The 24,559-nt window shown below is 41.3% G+C and overlaps 2 protein-coding genes across 2 annotated transcripts; both read right to left on the reverse strand.

The window, feature by feature from the left end:
- Nucleotides 1–9,172: 9,172 nt before the first annotated feature.
- On the reverse strand, nucleotides 9,173–9,778 carry LOC148031795 (uncharacterized). Its single transcript, XM_087685823.1, has 3 exons — nucleotides 9,703–9,778; nucleotides 9,452–9,601; nucleotides 9,173–9,365 (listed from the first exon to the last, which is right to left on the reverse strand). The coding sequence occupies exons 1-3, from the start codon at nucleotides 9,763–9,765 to the stop codon at nucleotides 9,246–9,248; spliced, it is 333 nt and encodes a 110-aa protein (XP_087541949.1). The 5' UTR covers nucleotides 9,766–9,778; the 3' UTR covers nucleotides 9,173–9,245.
- Nucleotides 9,779–17,661: 7,883 nt separating this feature from the next.
- On the reverse strand, nucleotides 17,662–18,105 carry LOC148031796 (chaperone protein dnaJ 20, chloroplastic-like). The gene has a single exon (XM_087685606.1). It carries the CDS (start codon nucleotides 18,103–18,105, stop codon nucleotides 17,662–17,664), a length of 444 nt encoding a protein of 147 aa, XP_087541732.1.
- Nucleotides 18,106–24,559: the final 6,454 nt, after the last annotated feature.

Consider the following 24,559-nt stretch of genomic DNA (forward strand, 5'->3'; position numbering starts at 1 on the left):
AAATGGATTGAAAGAGCAAGCACTCGCCCCATGACTAACGTCACTCGAGAAAATAATAATGAAACCCATAGCTCACACCCGGTTTAGGAATCGACAAGGGAATGATGCAGAGGGAGTATGCCAGGGTGCACAATTGATGGTACATCAATGCATCCAACTCATCTGTCATAGGTGCAAGGAGGAAGGCCAGGGAGCCTTATAGTGTAGTGTATAGAACAGAATGATGTGTCCTGTGCTGATGGTAGAAACCCAGCCCATGGGTGCATAGGGAAATGGGAACGTACCTGACTCCAAGGGTCGTAACGTCCCTCAATCCTCACCTCTCGGTAATTGATTGAAGAAACTCCATTCACACTCAGCCCACCCTCTGTCTCACGCTTTGTTGATAGATACAGAGGGTAGCCCATTCCTGAAACCCTTTGATGTAATCCTCACGGTCACTTGTGCAGAGGTTGTATGCCTTGTGTGCAATTGATGGTGCAACTGTGCATCCCACCATGTACGGGCATACAGTGCAAGAAGGAAGGCCATGGAGCCTTATAGTACAGTGCACAGAAACAGATCGTGCATTGTGCATTGAGAGGCCCATCCTATGCGTGCAACACTCCGTTCACACATCTCACCTCTCATTTGATTTGAAGAGAAAGATTGGTCACTCACCCCACCCTCTATCTCACACTCTGTTGGAAGATACAGAGGGCAGCCCATTCTTGAAACCCTTTGATCTAATCCTCACGGTCACTTGTGCAGAGGTTGTATGCCTTGTGTGCAATTGATAGTGCAACTGTGCATTCTACCCTGCGCTGGTATACAGTGCAAGAAGGAATGCTAGGGAGCCTTATAGTACAGGGGACAGAAACAGATCATGCATTGTGCATTGAGAGGCCTATCCCGTAAGTACAACACTCCGTTCACACATCTCACCTCTCATTTGATTTGAAGGGAAAGACTAGTCACTCACCCCACCCTCTGTCTCACGCTCTGTTGGAAGATACAGAGGGCAGTCCATACTCACGTCCCCATCCTATTAGGATGAAAGCTCACATCACTCAAGGGGTTGGTGATGAAGATCATGTCGGTTGTTGTTGTCATCAGGATCTTGAAGACGAGGCGTATCCAGGGAGGCAGCCTACAAGTCTCGTACTTCAATGATTGGTAAGAAGAGTCATCTGTTAAGAAGGGCAGACGGACTGATATTGCAGATACAACGCACCTAGGGAGGTGGCTTCAAATTACTTGATGCTGAAAAGGTTCTGCTGATGAGTCAGCTATCCTGAACTGCGGGGTGTTACCACCTTTTCCATAGTCAGCTTCTCGCCCAAGGGTGTTTCCACCTTTTCTTGGAACGAGGCCTGTTATGACAGGGAATTTATTCCTTTTCTCCCATAACAGTTTTGTTTGTTTTTGTTTTTCTTTTTTTTCTTTTTTTTTTCTTTTCTCTTTTTTTCTTTTGTTTTTTTCTCTTTTTCATTAAGAAAGAGAATGGTAGAAATACCATATGTCAGGACCAACCTCGCCACCGTTGTTGGATCAGACAAGAAGAGAACAATGTCGGGTTGAGATGTTTCTGCGATGGGGTAGCAGAACGAGACCACCTCATGAGGAGAATCATAATGGCTATTAGAAGCACAACAAGAAGGACAGTGCGACGCCCAAAAGGGAAAGGGTAGGTCGACTGTGATTGTCAAGATCCCCAGGAAGGAAAGTACTTTTTCAGGCGATAGCCACTGATGAGGAAAGAATCATCAGAGGCATCAACGGTCTGTACTTGAACAGAGCCGTTAGGATTGACAGCAAGTACCTTGTATGGACCCATCCATCGTTGTTGGAGCTTGGCAGGAAACTTGCCAAATCTCGAATCATAGGCTAGGACAAGATCACCTTCTTTGAACTCCTTATGCTTGATGAAACTGTCATGACAGGCCTTGCGTCGTGCTTGAGTGATTTCCATGCACTGTAAGGCCATCCGCCGTATCTCATCCAAGTATTCCAAGTACAAGAGACGGCATTGTAGTGACTCACTATCTCCCAAGCGTTCTTTAACAGCCACTCGCAAAGAGGGCAATTCCAGCTCAACAGGGAAATCAAATGCTCCTACAGAAATTCAGCCTTATGCAGTAAACCATGGACAGCAAGCTCATGGTTATGGTTATCATTTGATAGATGGGAAAAATGTCCATCAATTTTCTTTTAGTGGTGTACATAGCATCTACTTGTCAAGTCATATCTTGGACAACATAACTTCCAAGGGCCTATGTTATAAATGCAAGAAGAAGAACACTCTTGGGCATGACAATGTATGCAAGGCAAAGCATATTAACATATCAGTTGTTCTTGAGTTACATACTCCTCATGGCATTGAAAGAAAGCTTATTCATCATCAACAACTGATGGAAATGCAAAGGCAACTGATATGCTACAAGTGTAATGAGCATTGGTTACCTCATCTATTGCAAGAATAAACATTTTGCTACAGCCCTTGTCTTGGAAGACCCAATGGAAGATGTATATGTTGGACAAGGACATAACATTCATGGGTAGCAAGAAGAAGTATATGTTGGGCAAGGTCATAATAGTCACGGGCAGCAAGAAGATGATGCCTATGCTGAAAATCAGGCTAAAGATGTGACTGGGCAGCACGGGCGAATTGCTCTAAATGCCATACATGTAACACATGTAGTTAATGAGCAATCATGTATAGAAGAACAAGAAGAAGAGAATGTTTTTAGTGACCAAGATGAAGAACGAAGAGATGCAGTTGTAAATGAAGAACAAGAGCATGTAAATGTCAATGAAAATCAAGAGAACTATGCAGTCAACCAAGGCATATGACAATGAATCTAATGCTGAAGATGAAAGGGCTGAAGAAGATTCAATTGACCAAACAAGCATTGAGGATATGAAATCATTACATGATGATTTTCAGCAGCTCATACCTCATGTAGATGATGACTTTCAGCAGCCTATTGATTATGATAATGATATGATTCAGCAAGCTTTCTTCATGATTATGGGGATGATACCTTGGATTATGGAGGTGTTGACGATAATGCTGGTGATTTTTCATTCCCATATGATCTAGGGATTTACATGAATGCATCTATGGATTATGGATGGGATTTATCATATCCTTTTGATCTTGGAGGTGATAATAACTTTTATGTAAAATACCTCACTTATGAAAGCTTTGATGATGGTTTATCATTTTATTTGGGCGAGGTTAGTAGTGCTTTGATGGATGACAACCATTTTTTGGCGATTCCTTATGATCCGGGTTGATTTTGGGATGATTTCATGTGTCTTGGAACAGGAGACAACTTATTGTATAGAAATTCTATGATGAATTAAATTGCACTGACGCAATCAAAATATGAGTTTGAGGGTATAGATTGATGCCTTGGGTTACGTATTTCGTATCTACACCTCAAACACTGAATTTGGACACTTCAACCAAAATTTATGGGCATTTTTACTTCAACTACCCTATTCAGCCCTGCTCTCTGTTTCATGACAGTTACTCCTATCCTATGAAGACCATTTATTAAAGATCAGCTTTTGGAGTTTATCATGGATTATGCATCCTCTACTCTACCTTCTTACTTGTTTCCATCCTTGTACTAAATGTAATTTCAGCTTTGAGGACAAAGCTCTTTTAGGCCGGGATGGCTTGTAATAAAGCATAAGTCACTTTAGTCTAGAGTAGGTTAGGGATTAAGTATAAAAGGTGGAGATGTAACATGTGAGGCATCTTTTTGCCATTTTACAAACATATCTTGTTTGAGGTCTCAACCTCCTACCATCTAAGAGGGTGAATACTCTTGGCCATCATAGCTTGGGATGCATACCTTGCTGCAGCCTCTCATCATTTGATTCTCAACCAATACTAGTAATACCATTTCTTGTCAAGCTACCTTGGCTATGGCTTCCTGGCATTTTATGTCTATTTCTTATCATTTCAGTTTAAATGCTTGATGTGGAATTTAGCTTTATTACAATTTTCAAATGGGCAAGGTCGAGTGCCAAGACCCTTGGATGGTCAAGCCAACCAACATGGCTTGTGGTTGAAATGGGCTAATGACCTCCATGGCTATGGCAATGCTGAGAGATTATGTATCAAGCACTTAGGTGGTGAAACCACCAAGAAAATCACATAGTCAATTGGTGAGTTGGTGGCTAGCTAGAAATGTTTGAGTGCTTCAAGCAACCAAGTCAATCAACATCCAAGCATTCTATTTGAGTGGCTAAGGAGTATTGCCTTAGATGTTTGTGCTTCCATGTGCTAGAGTGTGCAATGTGTGGAACTAGCACCAATTAAATTGAAGAGCATGTGTCTAAAGGTGTGAATGTTGAGGATGAGTACCAAGGGTCATTATATTGCACAACTCAAAACTTTAGGACAAGATATCCAAAGTATGAGCTCCCTAAATTGGTTGGCAAGCCAATAGAGTCATGTGATTATTTTAATCCCATCAAGTAATTATGACTTGTGGTAGGATTAGGCAATCCAAGTGTTGCATACGTGAGTGCTTCAAGGATACAATTGCAATTTGTCATGGCTTGGGTCACTCCAAACATGAATCATTATGTACTCCACATAATCATTGGGTGTTGAGCCCTTTCTAGATTCTACACAATCAACCTAAGCCCATGACCCTAGCCACATGTTGCGAAGTAATGCCACATGAGCCATGTGCTCCCCCACCTAGATGGACAAGGATAGTATACCCAATCAAATGGATGCTCAGCTAAAAGAGCTTGATCGTTGGAGTGTAGACGTGTAGCTTGATGTAATGTTCACATTGCATCATTCGGTGGACAATACAAGTTGTACAATTAGGCAACTACTTGTAGTGCAATGCTACATATTGTGTGCATGTAATAGTAGCATGTTGATCATAATCAAGTTGATGGTAATACAACAAAAGCTCATGGAAGTAGTAGTAGCTAGGATGAGATGCAAGAGGAGGTTTTGAGTTAAATTCATAAGCCACAACTGCCTACACCTATGAATGAGCCCATTACTTGGCACATGTACATAAAGTCCCTCTTCTGAGTCCCAAATTAGTCCCCCTTATCACCTTCACTTGATCTTAGACCTACCAAACTCAATAGTACTTACTCATGGGATTGTACAAAAAGTCGTCGAGAGGCTACAAAATGGAAAGTTTCTAAATCATTTAAGAATTGAAGAGGAGTGTTTCTCTTAGGCATGCACTACTCTAGCTCCATTCTAGCATATCTTTTCAATAATACACTAGTAGTGGGCTTTGCCCACACTTCGAGCAAGCACATGATCACTCCCATTTATAAATTCAGTGACCCAATGGGTCCAAGGAAATACATGACTATCATGGCTAGGCATAGTTTCAAGATGACATATGGATAAGCACTTGAGGCAAAGCTCACTAGGAGAAATAAAGACTCTCCAAGCCCATGAACAAGCAAATCATAATAATAATTTGTTCACACTAGAGCATGCTTTATCATGAGCAGCCTCATTGTGTAGTCAAAGGCATATGCCCATGTACTTTGTTCTTGTTTTGTGGATTTTTGTGAAGCCTTTGATACAACATGAGGAGGTCGTGATGATGGGAAGGTGACGGAGTGAGAAGGAGGAGGGCAGCCGAGTAGGCAGGTGGAGGAGCTGGCGTCGTTGCGGATCGATGGGGAGAGAAGGTGGCTGATGGCCGAGGTAGTTATTGTGGTGGAGGAGCTGGCGTTGCCGAGTGTGAGAGTCGTCGTGTGGCTAACGGGCTGATGGAACGGCACGGGGCGAGCTGGCAAAGTGAGATGGGAGGAGGATAGGTGGTGGCCAAGGAGCTGGGGTGGCTGACTTTAGGCTCGGACATCCAAATGACATGTGGTGACGACGAAGCGAGAGGAGGAGAGGTGGCAAGCAACTTTGTGGCCCGCCCTTGACTTGGCCACAACCCAATCATCGATTTGAGTGGTAGGATGATTGATTGAGGGTGATGACTGCTTCTCAATTGGCCATGGGAGAGCTCAGACGATGTTTGGTCACTCGGACGGACCTCACACAAAGGCTTAAGGCCTTGGGCAATTCGGACAGAACGAAAGACGCCATCATACGATAGGACGCCATCAAATATTCACACGCAATCGTTTAGCACTTGCTAGACTCGAATTGCGATCAATCGATGGATGTCTCCATGATTGATTCACACGCAATATGTGGATTCCCATTCGGACGCAATTCGGATTGCCTTGACATCAATCGTTTAGGCTCAGACGGCACACAATCATCATGGAAACTCAAGTCGCCTTCAATTTGGACGTGCAAACTAAGGCTCAGTGCCTTCAACTCGGACGCTTGCCAATACCAAGGGTCAAAGGCTTATGCCCTTCAATTCGGACATTGATTGCTTCGGACTCGGACGCCTTGTATTGTTTAGGCTTAATGCTTCATAATATTCGGACGGACAAGGAAGGCTAAATGGCACAACACTCGGACGCCATCGAGGCTTAAAGCCTATGATAATTCAGATGGGACATAGCTTTATGCTCAAGTCCATCAAGCTTAAGAATGACCGATTTTGTTAAGAGAGAGAGAGAGAGGCTTTGTGATGAGACAAAGTCATGCGATCTTCCACAATGTGGACATAGGGAACAAGTGAATTGGGAACCAAGTATAGAAGAGATATGCTAAAGAATCACTCACCTCATGGTCTTGAAGGTCACACTTGTGTACCTATTGAGGATGGAGTAAGGTGAATTTATGTTGCAATCCGATTCCTTCAGTCTCTGGTTGATAGTAGGTTAGGAGCCATCATCATGAATGATGAGGGGAGGAGGGTGATGGCTCGCATGAGAGAGTTGTGCCAACAAGTTTTTCGGCACAATGTCCTGGATCATTGGAAGAACATACCGGAGGGGAGCAAGGACTACATTGTAGCATCATTGCACGAGGAGTTTCCGGTGCGAGCCGCAGTAGATAGATTCTCTACGGGCTGGATGATGGATTGGATGCGTGCATACATGTCACATAGACGATCCGACTCACGCAAGGCAATCAAGAGTGGGGCTGCAAAGCCCGAGTGGTTAGATGCAGACGACTGGCGCCGACTGAGGGAGGAGGCTACAGATTCGCCAGGACGTTGGAGTCAGCAGCGCGAGGCAGCGAGGGCACGACTCGAGGCCGGGGTGGTCCATCATCTTGGGAGTGGCGGCCACAGGACATATTTGGAGAACTTTGTAAGTTTCTCTTTTGTTTTGCTTGTTTGTTTTTTTGAAATATTCTTTGTACTGACAATCATGTTTCTAACAGTTAGCATTTTGTTTTCTTTGCAGCACTCCATTACAAATCGCGATCCGCAAGGCCTTGAGACTCGATATGCAGAGAGGCACGGTCTCAATGCATTGATCAACCGATTGTATAGACGCGGCGGCCCTGTAAGTCACTCATCTTTCTTGTCCGTAGTTACCATGAGATATTTGAATGCATTATTGTATGGTGGATTGATGTGTTGTTTCTTTTTCTGCAGAATCCGTTCGATGCTCCTTTGCGGCGGGACGAGCTTTCGGGGGACAAGGATTTGTAGCTCGCCCTTGGATCCTTGGAGCTCACACACCTTTATTTTTTAGTCGCCTGATCTATGTAGACATTTTCTATGTATTAGTGATATCCTGTCATGATTGTACCAATCGCTTTTTATGCGATCATGTATTTATTTCATGTATCAGTTGTATGATTTCAGTATACATTCTTTTTGTTTGCAAGCGCTTTGTATACAGTAGTGCAAAAACTATTTTGTATGGCTCTCATACAGCACACAGTGCTTGCTGCCCTGCCACAAAATTTTTTTTTTCCCTGTTACCGTCGCTATTTGCATCGCAAATTTACTGCTCGCGTCGCTATTGGCGTCACTATGTGCGTCGCAAATTTACTGGTTGCGTCTCTATTGGCGTCGCTATATGCGTGACGCATATAGCGACGCCAATAGCGACGCCAATAGCGACGTTTCTATGGCGTCGTCAACAACGACGCTTTTTGCGATGACGGGGGCAAATTTTGTTGTTTGTATTTTCGTCGCTTTAAATGTCGGTATAAGGCCTATATCTTGTAGTGAAAAATCCAATGATAGATCTAAGAAGAGATAAGGAACCTTGCCAACTACTGAGCAAACAACAAATCCTTCTCAAGCCCCCTACTTCAAATTTACAAGCAAGCCCAGGATGTAAAACAAAGACAAGAATTTAGACCTTTTAATGGTTTTTATTATCTAATGCTTGTTCCTAGTACTATACTAACTCGTTAATCCACTTGAAATCAAATTTCTCCCACTCAATCTGTCTTACTCTTGCTCATGCTCATTTCAAGCTCCACTCCTAGTCCATTTCAGAGTCAATGCTTCTATACTATGTTGGAGTAGTGCTTCTATTTTGATGTATGAATAAAAGAATATTTTCCTTCATGGATAATTCCATCGGGTATTGGCAATGGAACCAAAATGTTGGAGCTTTAATGAAATGTGAGACACACTACAACAAAAAGGCTCCATAGACGCGCTTGTAGACGCAATATTTGAACTGTGTTTAAAAATGTCGGGCGTGTTTATTACCGCATCTACTGCCACATCTAAAATTTCGTGTCTACAAGCGCGCTTATAGTGAAACCTACATATGCATATAAACGCGCCTATTGACGCGCTCCAGAAATATATAATCATATTTATAAAAAAGTAGATATATTCATATTTTGCATCTATACACGCGTGTAACTGTGCGTCTACAGAGGCGTGTACTCTGCAATTTTTTAATGATAATAGATGCGCATTTTTCCTGCAATTTAGACGTGCAAAACAGAGGTATGAAAAAAAACCAGAGAGCATGTGGCTTTGCAAGCCACATGCTCTCTAGTTTTTTTTCCCCTATCAACATCAAATTGTATGCTTAGGGAAACCAGAGAAAGATTATTATACTGAAAGCAAAAGAATGTGGAGAGCCAAAGTCTATATATTGATAATAACACATGATGAGCGTTATGTGCTGAAACATGAGCGTACTGTGCTGAAACATTCGTACATATTTCGAAGATTTTTGTACTGAAAACAAAACAATGTATGTAGAACACGAAATTTCATATATATAGATGAAACGTTTTCACATGACGAGTTTTAGTGCTTGTGAACTCAAGCATGGTCATGGTCGCAAGCACTAGCTGAAAGTAATACATATCAAAAATGAAAACTACAAGCCAAGGGGAGGCATGCATGCATAGGGCTCCTCTACATCTCCTCAGAAGATGCATCATCGTCGCTACCACCACCGTTGCCGGTGTCGGTGCCGGTGCTGCCACCGCTACTCCTAGTCCCCCTTTCGTTATCCTCAACTGCATCAGGGTTCGCCTACACAAAGGATTAAGGTATATAAATACCATTACAAATAATAAATTAGAGTTACCTATACTTTTCATATAAAAAATAAAACATACCTCTTCTGGTTGTGGAATCCTCATGGCACGATTATATTGCTCCTCCGTGATGAGTCCCTCCTCGTAGAAATGCTGCCAAGTGGACGCCCAATTATGACCTCGATGGTAGCCTACCTCTCTAGGAGTAGGCATCCTACCAACGATATGATACTACAAAATAATTTTAACATACAACGTATTAGAACACGCTACATAATGAATTGAAACAAATTACAAAATTTAATTTAAAAAAGAAATCAAATAATACTTACAAACTCAGCCTCCCATGACTCCCTGCCACCCAATCCATAATGCGATGATCCCATGGTTGGCATCTAGATACGTCGCGCCTCTGCATGCTGGCGACTTATCTTTTTCTCTGTTGCTCTCTTCTTGGCCTCTTTCCACTCTCTGCGGTGGCAATTGGGTGGTTGGCCATATCCAGGGCGCCCCTGCTCTTGTCTCCGCAGTGACTCCTTGGCGCGCGTCATAAGGTGAGACCTCTTGTTATGAAGCGCATCTCTCACCTTTGACCGTCCCCAATCATCTGAGAATCGTGAATTCTCGGGATTAGGGTACCTTCTATGTACTGCCCGCAGTACCTCTTGCCACAAATCATTTTTTTGGTGCTTGAAGGGAATCATACAATCTTTGTATGTGGCATGCACGACACTCCTCAAGTAGGCTATCACTTCCCTCCCCTCAGGGTTATGCAAGATACCACCAACATCTATGATAGAGTAGTATATTTGTGGAGGCTCACCTCTCTCATTTCCCGATGAGGGTGATCGAGAGCCACCTCCTAGGCAACCCCCACAAAGCCCTCGACCTCCTCGTCCTCCCGCACAACTCTCCCTCCCTCGACGGACACTACCCTCTACCTCACTCGATGCACGTGCTTCTGAAGATGCAGTACGTGCTTTGGCCGATCCATGTATTTCAGCTTTGATCCCTGTGTATCAGCTGATCTATGTGTATGCATAGTGCATGGAGTACCTATTAGTAGAGGTGTACCAAGGTTTGGTGTGCCAAGGTTTGGTGTTTGTGCGGCAGTGCTAGGCAAAGATGTGATAGGTGTCCCAGACATGACACTAAAAACCTCCTCTGCAGTGGGAGGGCAACCAAGATAACTGGTCATCTCCCCCATGAATTGTTCCTTGTTCAGAAAACCTCCAAAAAAACTACTAACACCTCTAGAAAACTCCGCTAAGGTGTTGTTCATGCGTTCCAACTTAGGATCAGTGCTGGAAGATCCAGGATTCCACATCTACACAAGCAAAAATTAATTACTACCCTGTGCAGATAAAACATATTACACGCTATGTCTATACCTACGTCTATACCCGCGTCTGTCAGTGCGCCTATTCTTGCATCTATACCTGTGTCTACACTGTCATCTAGACACGTTGACAAATGCGCAAAGTCGGACCATATTTTACAAACTGTTATAAAAAACGCGCAAAAAACCTCCATAGATGACAGTCTAAAGCATGTAAAGAGAGAGAGAGAGAAAAGAAAAACTCACCTTCTTTGCTTGTTCCGACGGGTGGTGGCTAGGTTGCAAGCTCCTTGTCCTCCTTCTCCCTTCCCTTGGTAGGTTGCTTGATTCTTGTTCTCTTTCTTGCTGTTTGGCTCTTGTTCTTTACTCTTTGGCTCTTCCTTCCTCCTGTCCTCTTTTTACTCTTATTTCCTTCCCTCATTGTCTTCATGAAGTGATAGATAGATATGATTAGTGATGTCGAGCTCGAACTGCAGAAAACGTGCAAAAAACGCAGGAAAGCACTGGTTTGAAAAGAAAGCCACAACTTTTTTTAAATTTTTTTATATTTGTGTGGTGCGTCTGTACTTGCGCGTGTATATGCGCAGATAAGACATATTACACGCGCTGATAGACGCACAATTACAATTAAACTGATTAAATGCTAGCTTTTGGTTATTTTTGGATCAACATGACTTTCCTAGTCTTTCAATATCAAAATGTTTGCCTCCATGTTGTAAGTATCAATGCATTTAGGGAATATGACATATATACCAAATGAAATCATATATGTCCTTATTATTCAGGTGTAATTATGTCGTCATCTTCTACTAGTATGGGACATGCTGAGTCAACAAACAGTGTATCCTCCAGTGAGGATGAGACATTACGTCTTCACAATCGAGACACTTGGCTACAACGGAAAATTAAATGTATGTGTGATCATTGTCGAGGATGTTTTTTTCGAGCACGTCGAATCACAATGTCACACCTCAGCATGTACGGAGAGTGGGACCAAGAAAAAGACCCAGTAATTTTTACTGCTTTATTTGTATAAATATTATTAGTCTATGTTGTGTCTTCACCATTAAACAAAACCTCCTTTTTTTTATTGAGTAGAATGCGGTACCACATCCTCAAACGGTCCCTCCAGGGCATTGAGAGGTTGCGAAGCGTCAACGCGAGGAGGCAGAGTCCTCAAGAAGAGTAGAGACTAATGACGACAATAGCAGCCCCCTCTTCAAATGCCCCATCAAGTTTTGGAGGAAGAGATTTTGGACAACATGGTGCACGATTTATTTTCCCATGAGGTTCGGGGAGAGTGCGTCACTAGAGAGATAGATGACCCGCTACACATAGCGTCAAAAACTCCATTGTACAAATGTTGCACCTACTCCGTTCTACGTGCATCTCTCGAGATACTGAACTTACAAACCATTTATGGATGGAGTAATGCTAGCTTGAATGCATTATTGAAGTATGTATCATTTGATATTAATTTATAAATGCTTCTAGACAATATTCACGTATGTTAACTCTTTTTGCACAATATATGCAGGTTATTGTCACAAATGCTTCCAAATGGAAATAAATTACCAACTAGAAGGGAGCAAGCAAGGAGTTTATTGACATGTCTTGGAGGTCTCGATTATGTTAAAATCCATGTATGTGTCAATGATTGCATCTTGTTTCGTGGGGATCATGCATTTGCACGACAGTGTCCTGTTTGTGGTGAACCAAGTTACAACCAAGAGATGAAATCAATGGATGTGCCTCGTAAGGTTTTGTGATATTTTTCTATTATTCCACGTATTCAACTTATGTTTAAGTGTGAATCTATTGCGAGACTCATGTCATGGCATGCTAGTCACCATTCAAGTGATGGAAAGTGGAGAATTCTTTCAGACACACCAGCTTGGCAACACGTAGACAATTTGTGGCTTACTTTCAAAGAAGAGCCCAGAAATTTGAGATTTGGTCTAGGATTAGACGGAATAAATCCATTTGGCATCAAAAGCACCTCATATAGTGTATGGCCAATGGTATTGGTGAACTATAACATCCCTCCATCCATGGCAATAAAAAAAGGACATGTAATGTTGTCCCTTTTGATTCCTAGAAAACACAAAGTAAAAAACATGGACGTTTACTTAGAGCCTTTGATCGAGAAGCTAGAAATGCTATGGAGAGGTACTGAGGTGCAAGATGTGAGTGCATCATTGTCCTCTAGAGATTTCACTTTAAAGGGCATGTTGTTGTGGACCATGCATGACTTTTCAGGCTATGGAGAGTGTTCAGGTAGTTGCATACTCTATTTTATTCATTCTTACCCTTAATCAAATATATGTCATCATTAACCCACTTGTTTTTACAGGTTTAACTACATCAGGATATCATGCATGTCCAATTTGTGGTCCCTCTCTGGTTTCTTCTAGATCGATACGCTTGAAGAAGGTTATCTATGACAATCATCATCGTTTTCTTCCTATTGACCACCCCAAATATGCACCCCCCACTAATGGAAGAACTCCACAATCTCTGACCATTCAAGATTGGAAGGACACTTGGACACACACCAATGATCATCCTCCACTCAGCATGAGTCGGTAACTAGTTTACTTATTTTTTTTGTCTTTAAAGTACACTCCATTATGAGAACGAGAAATAATATATTGTTTGTGCCTTAGATTCTCTATATTTTTTCGTCTCCCATACTGGACTGAACTCAAGATCAATCACTTGTTGGACCCCATGCATATATTCAAGAATGTTGCCTCTACATTATGGGATCACTTAATCGGGGCTCGTGATTCTGTCAATGTAAGGGAGGATTTACGTAGCATTGGACGTACGAGACGAGCTTGGACACGCATCAGACCCAGAGGAAAGATCGAGTTACCGCATGCACCTTGGATGTTGTCGAAGACCGAAGAAAAGATGGTGAAGCAGCAAATATGTAGCTTTCGAACTCCCACAGGATATATGAGATGCCTCAAGGGAGCCTTCATAAAGAAAAAAAAAAGAGGTATGGAGCAACTATCCGGTTTGAAGTCTCACGATTGGCACAAAATGATTCAGGTAAGGATTTTCATAGCCATAAATATATTAATTAGTGGAGTAACTATGTAGACTAATTAACAATGTATGAATATTTGCATACAGTTCATCCTTCCTACTAGCATATCCCATTGTGTTTCGAAAGATGTGTGTGATATCATTTACAAGATACGTGAGCTCACGAGGTATGTATACTTTATACTTATTTTTTAGTTTACATATTACGTACATCACATAGTAAACCCGCTTGAATTTATGGCCAAAACTAATCATCGTTCTTAATTGCATGTTGGTAGATTTGTGAGTTTGAAGGAAATCGATCCAAATACATTGCAAGAGGCTCGAGTATTGTCCATTGAGGTGGTTTGTTTGGTGGAGGAAACTTTTCCTCGTTCCATTTTGACTACTCAAGTACACTTACTCATATATCTGATTGATGAGATTGCAATTTGTGGGGTAGTTCATGCAAGGTGGATGTTTTTTCTAGAGTGCTTTATGAAAACCCTAAAAGATTTTGCAAGACAAAATGCACGACCTGAGGGAAGCATGGCTGAGGGTTGGTTAGTGCAATCATCCCTTGTACAAATCTCTAAATATCTTACTAAAGTGGATCCCTCTTTACCACAACTATGGAAAGATGATGAAGATTTAAGGATGACCTCTATAATACCGCAAGGAAAAGGAAGGAGCAAAGTGCTAATAAAAGAGGAACTTCGTAAGTTAAATGTATTTTGTGTGCTTAACAACGAAGTAATGAGCAAATGGGTGACACTATATAAATAAGCAAGGGCAAGAAGAGTAAGCGAAAGGCAAGCATTTCGTGCTAGACATGGACGTAATGTCCCATATCCAGAATATTTAAGTGCGCTTTCACGTCATATTGATATAGATTGGCTACATGAAGAAATGGAGAAGATGGAAAAAGATGAGGTGATAGATATATCGCAAGAGGAGTGGGAATACGCACGAGGTTGCTTATCAAAGGTGAGACATACTTATAATTAAATTATCTTTAGTTATATATGATATAATAATTTCACATGTTTCATCTTTAACTAAATCATTAATATGATCTCAACAATGTACTACTAGTGCACATTGTTCAATGCTATTTGGTGTGAAGGCAAACATTTTCGAACTCAACGTATAGATGATAAGAGAAATACCCAGGATTGTGGTATCCTCGTAAACTTCCAGGATACCAATGGCACCATGGAAGGTTATTGTGGCTTGATCCAAGATATTTTGAAGCTTGACTTTAAACGATTTTTTATATATGTACTAGATGTGAAGTGGTTTAAAGAAGTAGTAACAACGGGTGAGCATTGCACAATTAGACGTCATCCAAGTGGTTTTGTAGTGATTAACTCTACAAAATTTCACCAAGGAAAGAATGACACATTCGTACTACCTCAACAATGCGAGCATGTATATTAGAAGCTATTTATTTTCATATATATTACTTCTTGATACATTCTCAAAATACAATAAACATCTAAGTTGCTTACTTTTTGTTTTTTAAATGCAGGTTGTGTATCACCCAATGGTAAACAATAACCGATGGTGGCACGTCATCCCCATATCTAATCGTTCAAAACCAATATATGGCAATGCTACCATCATAGAGATAGTTGATGACAATCCAACAATCAATGATGATGCCATGATCGATGATATATATGATGCAGTGCAAGATGATCCCTGCGAGGATGTTCAAGGAAGCGCAGAAGAGGATAACAATATGGTTGCAGATGATGATGAAGAAATTGAGCATAGCAATACATCTGACAGTGGGATAGACTTATTTGTTTCATTGCCTATTGGTAACATTGACCCAGAGGTAGATAGTCTAGCAAGGGCCGATCTCATTGAAGATGAGATTGTTCATTCATTGTAGCATATATAATTAGCTTTGAATGATTGGATGTATATTTGTGATACTCAGAAAGAAGTAAAGTTGATAATGTATTCAAAAAAATACTAGTTGTTAAGATGTTTGGTCATATTTAGGGACTTTATGAGAAATGAAAAATATGTGCGTTTATTTTCGCATCTATAAGCGCGCTTAAAAACGCGGGTATATAGACGCGTTCTATATACTAGCGCCAATAGAGGCGCTGATAAATGTGTCTGCTATTTTGCGTGTACAGTGCGCGTCTATAGGGCCTTTCTCTTGTAGTGACACATTACATTTGACGAAAGATGTACGAGGATAAGCATCAATACTAAAGCGATGCTTTCAATCCTAAAATTAGTTTGTAATAGAATCAAAGTTCTAAGAGAAAAAAATAGAGTCAAGTCCATGAAGGCTCATCTCTCTATGGCTAAGTTGATAAGTGGCATTGGTCCTTTGGGTAGAGACTCTTTTGATTGTTGATCACTTTCTCAAGGGTTTGTGAAAGGAGACGGAGGGAGACTAAAGCAAACTGGCAATAAAAAATGGATGTGATTTTGGTGAGAAAATTTACAACATAATATAATCTACTCTGAGAACTAAGAAGCAAGGGAAGATGAGAGAATGATAGTTCAAATGAATATAGCTGAAAAAACAAATGTGATTTTGTTGGGAAAAATGTAAACATAATATTTAACCATTCAAAAAGAAAGAATAATGGCCAAAAAATGATCCTTGACATGAGTTAAAGTCCTTAGACATTTCATAATTGACCTCTTAAATGAACAATATGTTCTCTCATTAATCACATTTGATTGGCCAAATTTGGAGGGTTTATTCTTTTAAAAAGAATTAGCAAAGTCATAGTCATTTTCTTACATGTGCACTTTTTGAAGCTTTTTGGCCCTAATGAGTTTCATTTATCAATTCAAATCTAAAAAGATGTTCACAAGTTGTTTCAATGCACTTCTATGGGTTGAAAAAATACCCTTTGGAAATAAATATAGCAACAAAACTTCTTTGACATGATCCAAATGTTTGTAAGGATTATATCAAATAAACCTAGTGAAACGTGATTTTGAAATATCATAGAAAAGGGAATGTTGTTTACTTTCACATTTCGTTGTTGATGACATGGGCAAAAAGTTTCATAACAAGATCAAAATTTAAAGCACTCACTTTCTAGCACCACCTTCCATCCTACTATTATTAACTTCTCACTCTCTTTTCTTTGACTTGCTTTGCATCACCCAAAGTACATGCATCTCTTCGACTTGGAGAGAAGCCACTAGCTTTGTGCATCCATGATGGAAGAAATACAAAGGCCTCGTTACCAAGTCATAGTTGAACCTTCGAGGTCCCGATCTAGGTGGTACGTGAAGATCCTGGGTATCTGTAGAAGAGATGACTCGTCGAAGGTCTAGAAGATAACATAATTAGCGGCCTCACTTGCCCGTTGTTTTAAAAAACAAAAAGGACTAATCAAATATTAATAGAGGGTGGATTCTCACAACTTGGATGTATATGCATGTCTAGAAGGTGTAGAACATTCAAAAGAAACATACGCCAATCAAAAGCTTGAAGGAGGTGTAAATGACTCCTTTGGAAAACCCACCCATGGTGGCGGTTTTTTCATCACTCATTTATCAATTAATAAACTTTCACCACGTTATTTAAAAAAGGTGCCAATCAAACGTTTTAAGAAACAAATTCCTACTTCCTCTTTCTCGATAGGGGAACGAAAAGGCAGGATCCCTCTTCTCCTTGAAGGTGTGACTAAAGGAAAGAAAATTCTTGATCAATTTTGACTTGCTGTTCAAGGTGAAAGGAACTGCATGTAAATGGAAAAAATATCTGAGAGTTGTAGGAAGAGTTACATTCTCTGCTGGGCTTGGCCTGTGTAATCTCACCGTTGGTCTACAAAGGGAGTTGTGTTGTTGGGCCTAATAAATTTTGTACAAAGCAGTGCAGTCCCGACGGGGCACTGGTGGCGTATATGTACAGGACAGACGACGACGACGATCACGCGCAGAGCGAGCTGGAATTACGCTGGGAGAGGTTATGCCACCGCACTCTAGCGCCCCATGAGGTCGATGGAGGAGGAGGGGGAGGAGAGGAAGCTGAAGGTGAGTGGTGCTGAGCCGCCTGGCGCCGCTTCTGCTTGAGGCGGCTGATCTGAGCTTCCCACTGAAGCTTCCAAGCGGGAGAGACGGTGGAGCCGGCCGATCTTCGTCGGCGCGGGGGCCTCATGTGGAAGTTGGAGGAGAGGGCCTGGGCGCAGAAAGGGTGCATGAGCGAGAAATCGTAGTCCGCGCGGCGCTCCGGATCCGACAGGATCTCGTACGCCTCCTGCACCTCCAGGAACTTGCGCGTCGACGCCTCCACGTCGCCCGCCAGCAAGGACCCGACCACGTCCGGATGGTAACGCAGGGCCAGCCGGCGGTAGGCGCTCTTGATGCTGGACATGCTCACGTCCTTCTCCACCCCCAAGACGGCGTACAGGCTGGCGGCCGTCGGCGCAGCAGCTCCAGCAGAGGCGCAGGTCACTCCATGTCTCCGCCTCCTCCAGCTCGGCTTTGTGTGGGAGAAGGACGACGACGACGGGAATTGCAGCTGCCTCCTGGTGCTGCTACGGCGGCAGCTTGCGGCGGCCGAGGATAGACTCGAGGGCAGAGGACAGCAGGAAGCTGAAGGCGGCCGCGAATACGTCAGATCCATCGCTAGTGAAGCCATGATCGGATGAGAGAGGGCGCTGTGTGTGTGTGTGTGAGGGGCAGCAAAGTGGAACTCTTCCTTGTGTGCGTGCGTGCGGGGGGGCGGACAGAGACGCAGAGAAAGCGTGTGAATCTCTCTGTGGACGAGGCGAGCAGAGACGCAGAGCAAGCGTGTGTGAATCTGTCTGTGGACGAGGCGAACAGAGAGACAAACTACGCACCCAATTTTGTTGACTCCGGAAAGCCAATGGCGATGACGTGCAATGATATTGTAGAGTGGATAAGGGTCATAACTTACAGACGAGTCGTCGCGCGGTTGTTTATATAAACCCACCCCGCCAAGGAAGCTTCTCGCGAAGCCTCGCCCCGCGGGTTCTGGCCCACCATCTTCTAGTATGCCTACTCATACGCCTTCTCTCTCTCTCTCTCAAAAATCGATTATCGTATCACGATTCACAGTGATACCGGGCCCCGGCGTTGCGTAGTTGTTGCAAACTCTGTCTGTCCTGCACGCATTTACTAAGGAGGACTGTCGTTTTTAGTTCCCCTCTGGCCGCCCCGCGCCCCACCAGAGTCCACTCTCCAACTTCCAAGTGCCTGGAAAGCTGAGGATATATCATATAGGGTGCCCAATTTTTTTAAAAAAAGGCTTTTAGCAGTTCAATGAACTTGACTCAACTTGCAAGTCAAAACTCCTATAAGTAGTAAGAAGGGACTCACGAGTGTTCTTTTTTTGGTGGTTAGGAAGAAAACTACTTACTGCGTTACAATCATAGCTCTTAAAGCTAGGTTCATGGGATGTTTTGGCACGGGGGAAGTTGGTTTAACCGTCACTTGGATAACAATGGGCATACTGGAATTCCTCTCTTGTGAAGTACCCTTGCAAGCCCTTGTGCAAACAGGGGGGATTGTAACTTGTAATACAAGTGTGAAACCATCCAATGGTCCTCTTGAAGAAGGTACTACAAGATGTTCATAAAGGAAATTCTTTGTGGCATCGTGTTCTTATTTGAATGTGATCTATCTTCTATCCTTTAAATTGAAAAGCAATTCCATTAATATACCTAGCCATGCTAAGGCCATTTTCTTAGAAAATACAGTGTTAGATCAACATAAGGTGATCTAGATGAAAGATGAGTTGAGAAAAAGAGGTATACGTGTCAAGGGTGTTATGAAAAAAGAGTTAGAGATTTTCCGTTTGAATTTTTTTGAAGGAAGAAGCCTTTCCTAAGATGTTGACATTATGAATAAGCATCATGTTATGGAAAAGCTTTGTTTCAGTATCCTAGGCCTTGCTTGGCATGCAAAGATGCAAGGCTTTCCTTATGCCTACACTAAGCATGGTGTCTAGGTCCCATATCCCTGTGGCTCGGCACTAAAGAGAAATCGTGGATTTAGTGCAGTCATGCATTTGACTTAGGTGGTTTATAGCTTGCACTTTCCACTTTGTGTCAGTGTCCCGAGCCTCACTTTGCACACAAAGGTGCAAGGCTTTCCTTATGCTTGCACTAAGCATGGTATTTGGGTCCCCTGTCCTCATAGCTTGGCACTAAAGGGACACCATGGATTAGTGTAGTCATGTATCTGACTTAAATGGTTTATAGCTTGTACTTTTCACTTTGTGTCAACATCCCAAGCCTTACTTTGAACCTAAAGACACAAGGCTTTCCTTATGTGTGCACTATCCATAGTGCCTAGGTCCCATATTCTTGTGTCTTGGCATTAAAGGGATACCATGGATTAGTGTAGTCATGCATTTGACTTAAGTAATTTATAGCTTGTACTTTTTGCTTTCTGTTGGTGTCCTAGACTCACTTGGCATACAAAGATGTAAGTCTTTCCTTATGCTTGCACTAAGCATGGTATATTGGTTCCACATCCTCTTGGCTTGGCATAAAAGAGACACCATGATTAGTGTAGTCATACATCTAACTTCAATGGTTTGTAGCTTGTACCTTCCACTTTGTGTCAGTGTTTCAAGCTCACTTGGCACACAAAGAGATGAGGCTTTTCTTATGCCTACACTAAGCATGGTATCTATTGAAAAATGACAAATGATGTATGCTCCAAGAAAAGATGTCGTGAATCCTATATGCACAATGGAGAAAAAGGGAACCATCATGAGCCTATAAAGTGATATACCTTCTTATCATTCAATGATGGAATACAACTGTACTTTGTCCTTTCAGTCATAGTCAGTGTCATACTCAAGATTATGTTTATGAGTCCAAGCTTCCATCTTGGAACCTAATTCACTTGAGTAACAGTTGGTCCTATCTAATCTATGTCATTATGAATATGGTCTTCATCTTCCAACCTCCATAGCTGCCATGCTCTAGATCCATGTTTTTCAACAAGATCTAAGTCCCACATCCTCATGGCTTAGCACTAATGAGACACCATGATTAGTATAGTTATGCATCTAACTTAAGTGGTTTGTAGCTTATACTTCCCTCTTTGTGAAAATAAAAATAATGTTGGATAAATTGAGCCAATTGTGTGTGTGTGTGTGTGTGTGTGTGTGTGTACAAAATCTTGTATCCAAATAGAATACAAAATATTATATCTATAGGAGGTATGTAATAAACTTTTTTGATACCTTGTATACGTGTAAAAAGGGGGTTCGTATGACTCTTGCAAGAACTATATATAGATAAGTGGCTTTCCAAGATTCTTTGCTTGCAAGTGAGGTGTCTCCCTTACAAAGAGTGAACCCCTTGGGATACACTCCACATTTGGACGATATGGTTGAAGCTGCTTCAAGGCTTTAACAATATTTAGGAGCTCATGCTTGCTGCTTCTTGACTTTAGCCACTTGTGTCTCACTCATTTTAACTTTGCCTTGACTTAGTTGAGGGTCTTGCTAGGTATGTATGGCCATTTTATCTCTACATCTTTCTCTATGAAGATTCTCAACTAGAATAGCCTTGTCTAATACACCATTGATGCTCGATCAATTGATACTTGAGTTTCTTCGGATGGTTCATAGATTCTTCCATCATAGATGCCCTTGATAAATGCTTTTGTTACGGCTTTGTTAGTGGGTCATTTTCGAGACGTAGTCTCTCATGCTCTCCTCTTCCTGTTACTCAATATTAAACAAACAATGAGGTTATCACTATAGGAGCTTCCATTAAGCAGTTTATAAAGATGTCTTCAAGCAATGCAAATGAGGCTTTCTCAATTGTGTCAAGCTTGCTAAAACAAGGTTTGCCCTTTTTTTCCCAAGTATAATCCGAATGTTTATACCTACTATCACCCATGGGATTGCTTGCCTTGTAGACTTCTTCGAATTGTTTAACGAAGCTATAGGGATTGTCCCTAGCTCTATATCTATCAAACTTTTTTTGTGAATCCTTGCTTGATCCCTCACTCTTAGTGTATTTTCCATTCTGATGGAGAGTGTTTGAGCTACGTGGTTTCCCATTTGCAATGTATCCATGCAATTTAAAAAAAGCATCATTACACAAGATCTGATAACAAATCTTGTGACATTCCTCCAACTCCTACATTTAGTAGCATTATTCATATGCTATTTGTCTCGAGTTGCATTGCATAATCTTTAATGCCTATCAATTGAGTAAGGGTACTTATGTCCAAGTCTTGCAACTTTAAAAGCTTTTGTTCCATGGCATATGGGGTCATATTGGAGACATGTCAGTCCATGGTGCATTCAAAGCTATCTATGATAGCTCAGAATTCATCTAAGGCTTCTCCCAAATATCCAACCATTGAGCTTATTGTTGCACCCATGGTCTCTAGGCCAACTAACTCAGCAACTAGGTCGTCATCATGAATAGTGGTGTTTTAAGTGTGTATCAACCTACCATGACTAGGTCTTTACTCATAGTGGGAGATTGAATCTTGAGATTGCTTCTCAATTGCATACATTCATTTGGTGGTTTAAACTTTAGGGTCCTAGGTCTTTCCTCTATGGGGTGGTTTTTGATTGATAAATCCTTGGTTTGCTATTGTTGGAGCCCCAAGAGGAACACCAAGGAAAAGGGGATTCTACTGCAAGAAAATCTATCTTGTAACATCAATAAGCTTTTATTTCATTCTTTTAATGACCAAAACAAAGAAAATAGCAATTCTTCACGCAGCATCATAGTAGATATCCCCCACCGATTTGATAGAATCAACCATAATCTTCAACATCTTCACAGAATCCATCAATAGAACAAAGAACATAGAAGAATATGCCATCTTTGAATGGAAATCAATCACATAATATTCATCTTTAATGTCTTCATAGTTCTCTCTCTCAATCTCTCATATACAGATATACTGTTTTGATAGAATTGGCTCTCTCTGGCTCTCTCTCTCTCTCTCTCTCTCTCTCTCTCTCTCTCTCTCTCTCTCTCTCTCTCAATAGTACATCATCTCCTCACTACAATACTCTCATAATGACTCTCAATAATCCTTCTTAGGTTGTGGATGCACCTCCCAAGAGGTATGTCTGATGTGAAGAGGCACCAGAGCCACTACAGTGTCTCTTCGTAGCTGACTACTGTCACTGTCACTCCAGTCTTCTCTTCAGTCTTCAGCAGCTGCTTCTTCCAATTGTTTTAGCTCTTTTGAACTTAGATTCATCCTTTCCAAAAGTTACAAAACTTTCCCAAAGTCACACGTACATTCTACAAAACACTTACAGAAGATCTACAGAACAGTACAGTACAGTACCAGAGCAGATATAAAATAGTTACAAAGTAGAGATAGAGGCTCTACAGAAGGTCATCAGAACCTCATAACTTATACTAAAACCATTTCAAACTATAAAAAACTATTCAATAAACTTTCAAAATATTTCAATCTTCATCAATCATCAATCCATGCTTCATACAGAAGAAAATCAGAACAAAATAGAAGCTTTACAGAAGGTATACAGAACCAATCAAAACCTCAACAGAACCTATCAGAACATCATAGAGCTTCATACCTCTACTGAGAATCATCATGATCTTCTAAAACATAATCAATATCATCCAAAACATTCTCAAACACTTCCATTAACAACCATACATCACTCTAAATCCATCAAAAATCAATCATTCAGTCCTCAAAAACAACAAAAATCAATCAAAAATTCAGTCTTTTTCCACTCTCAACATATCCCTACACTTAGAAAGGAAGCGTCCTCGCGACCTAAGGAAAAGAAGAATATAAGTTCACTAAAGAGGTCAATTTTATCTTCCGTAGGATCTTCAATGATCTCTCTTAACCACGACCCCAACTTATCACCTGTATCTCTAGAAAAGAATACTACTAAAGGAAAACTTCGTTATTCATTAACACATCTGATAAACAATTGAAAGTCATAACAAATTTGTAAAGGATATAAGAGGTTCTTCTTCAACTTTCCATCATAGGCTTTCCATCCACGATCAATAGTTTGAAAAGAGCTCTCAAACAAATTATTCAACCAGCACGAACTCATCACATACAATTAGCCCACAACACAAACACTAAACACAACCATCTGAATGACACCTCCAAAAAGAGAGATATATATCATTAAGAATCATCCAAAATACATTGCAAAGGCATCAATGAAGGTGATCCCTTTTGAAGGCTTGGTGGTTTCGAAAACGATCCATGGAGAAGGACTCATCTACAAATGTCTTTGGAGGATTTTGAAAGAACTGCAGGCAGCACATCCTTTCTAGCAAAACAAGATATCTACTAGGTAGACATAGGGCATGAAAATATAGGACATCCAACTGTTGGGAATCAATGTTCACATTGACATTCATACAAAGCTTTGGAATGGCCTTTTGATCATTATGGAAATGCCTATGCATGTATGCTAGATACCAAGCAAAATGAGCTGTCAATCTCACTGAAGGATCTAGAGATTGTGAATATTGGTGAGCAAAATGGAGGTAATTCTGGTATGCTAGACTAGCAGTTGTCCAGTCTCCTGGAATTATTGGCAAGTTTATCTGTGGTCCCGTAGTAAGAGAATTAGTCGAGCTCCATCCTCTTCTTCTTGGAATCTACTGATCAAATCCATCATATTCACTAACCAACTGAGGGGGTTGAGAAATAGAAGTGGCAGGAGATGGAAGTGGAATAAGTAAAAGAGGATGAAGAGATGGGTAGGCAAAATCATAAAAGGAGAAATAAGATAAAGAAGGAGTGGCTGAAAATTTAAGTGAATCAGTTAAGAAAGGTATCAATTGATAAACAAGAAAAGTAGAAGCTAT

Source organism: Lygodium microphyllum, chromosome 9, assembly GCF_053477565.2.
Source record: "Lygodium microphyllum isolate KBCC chromosome 9, Lygodium_microphyllum_v1.1.10, whole genome shotgun sequence".
Taxonomy (NCBI): Eukaryota; Viridiplantae; Streptophyta; class Polypodiopsida; order Schizaeales; family Lygodiaceae; genus Lygodium; species Lygodium microphyllum.

Coding starts and splice junctions, on each gene's coding strand:
- LOC148031795 (XM_087685823.1), bottom strand. CDS start 9,765: ATGCCAACCATGGGATCATCGCATTATGGATTGGGTGGCAGGGAGTCA. Junction 9,602..9,702: donor AGTCATGGGAGGCTGAGTTT/GTAAGTATTATT, acceptor ATTATTTTGTAG/TATCATATCGTTGGTAGGAT. Junction 9,366..9,451: donor GGATTCCACAACCAGAAGAG/GTATGTTTTATT, acceptor TCCTTTGTGTAG/GCGAACCCTGATGCAGTTGA.
- LOC148031796 (XM_087685606.1), bottom strand. CDS start 18,105: ATGTCCAGCATCAAGAGCGCCTACCGCCGGCTGGCCCTGCGTTACCAT.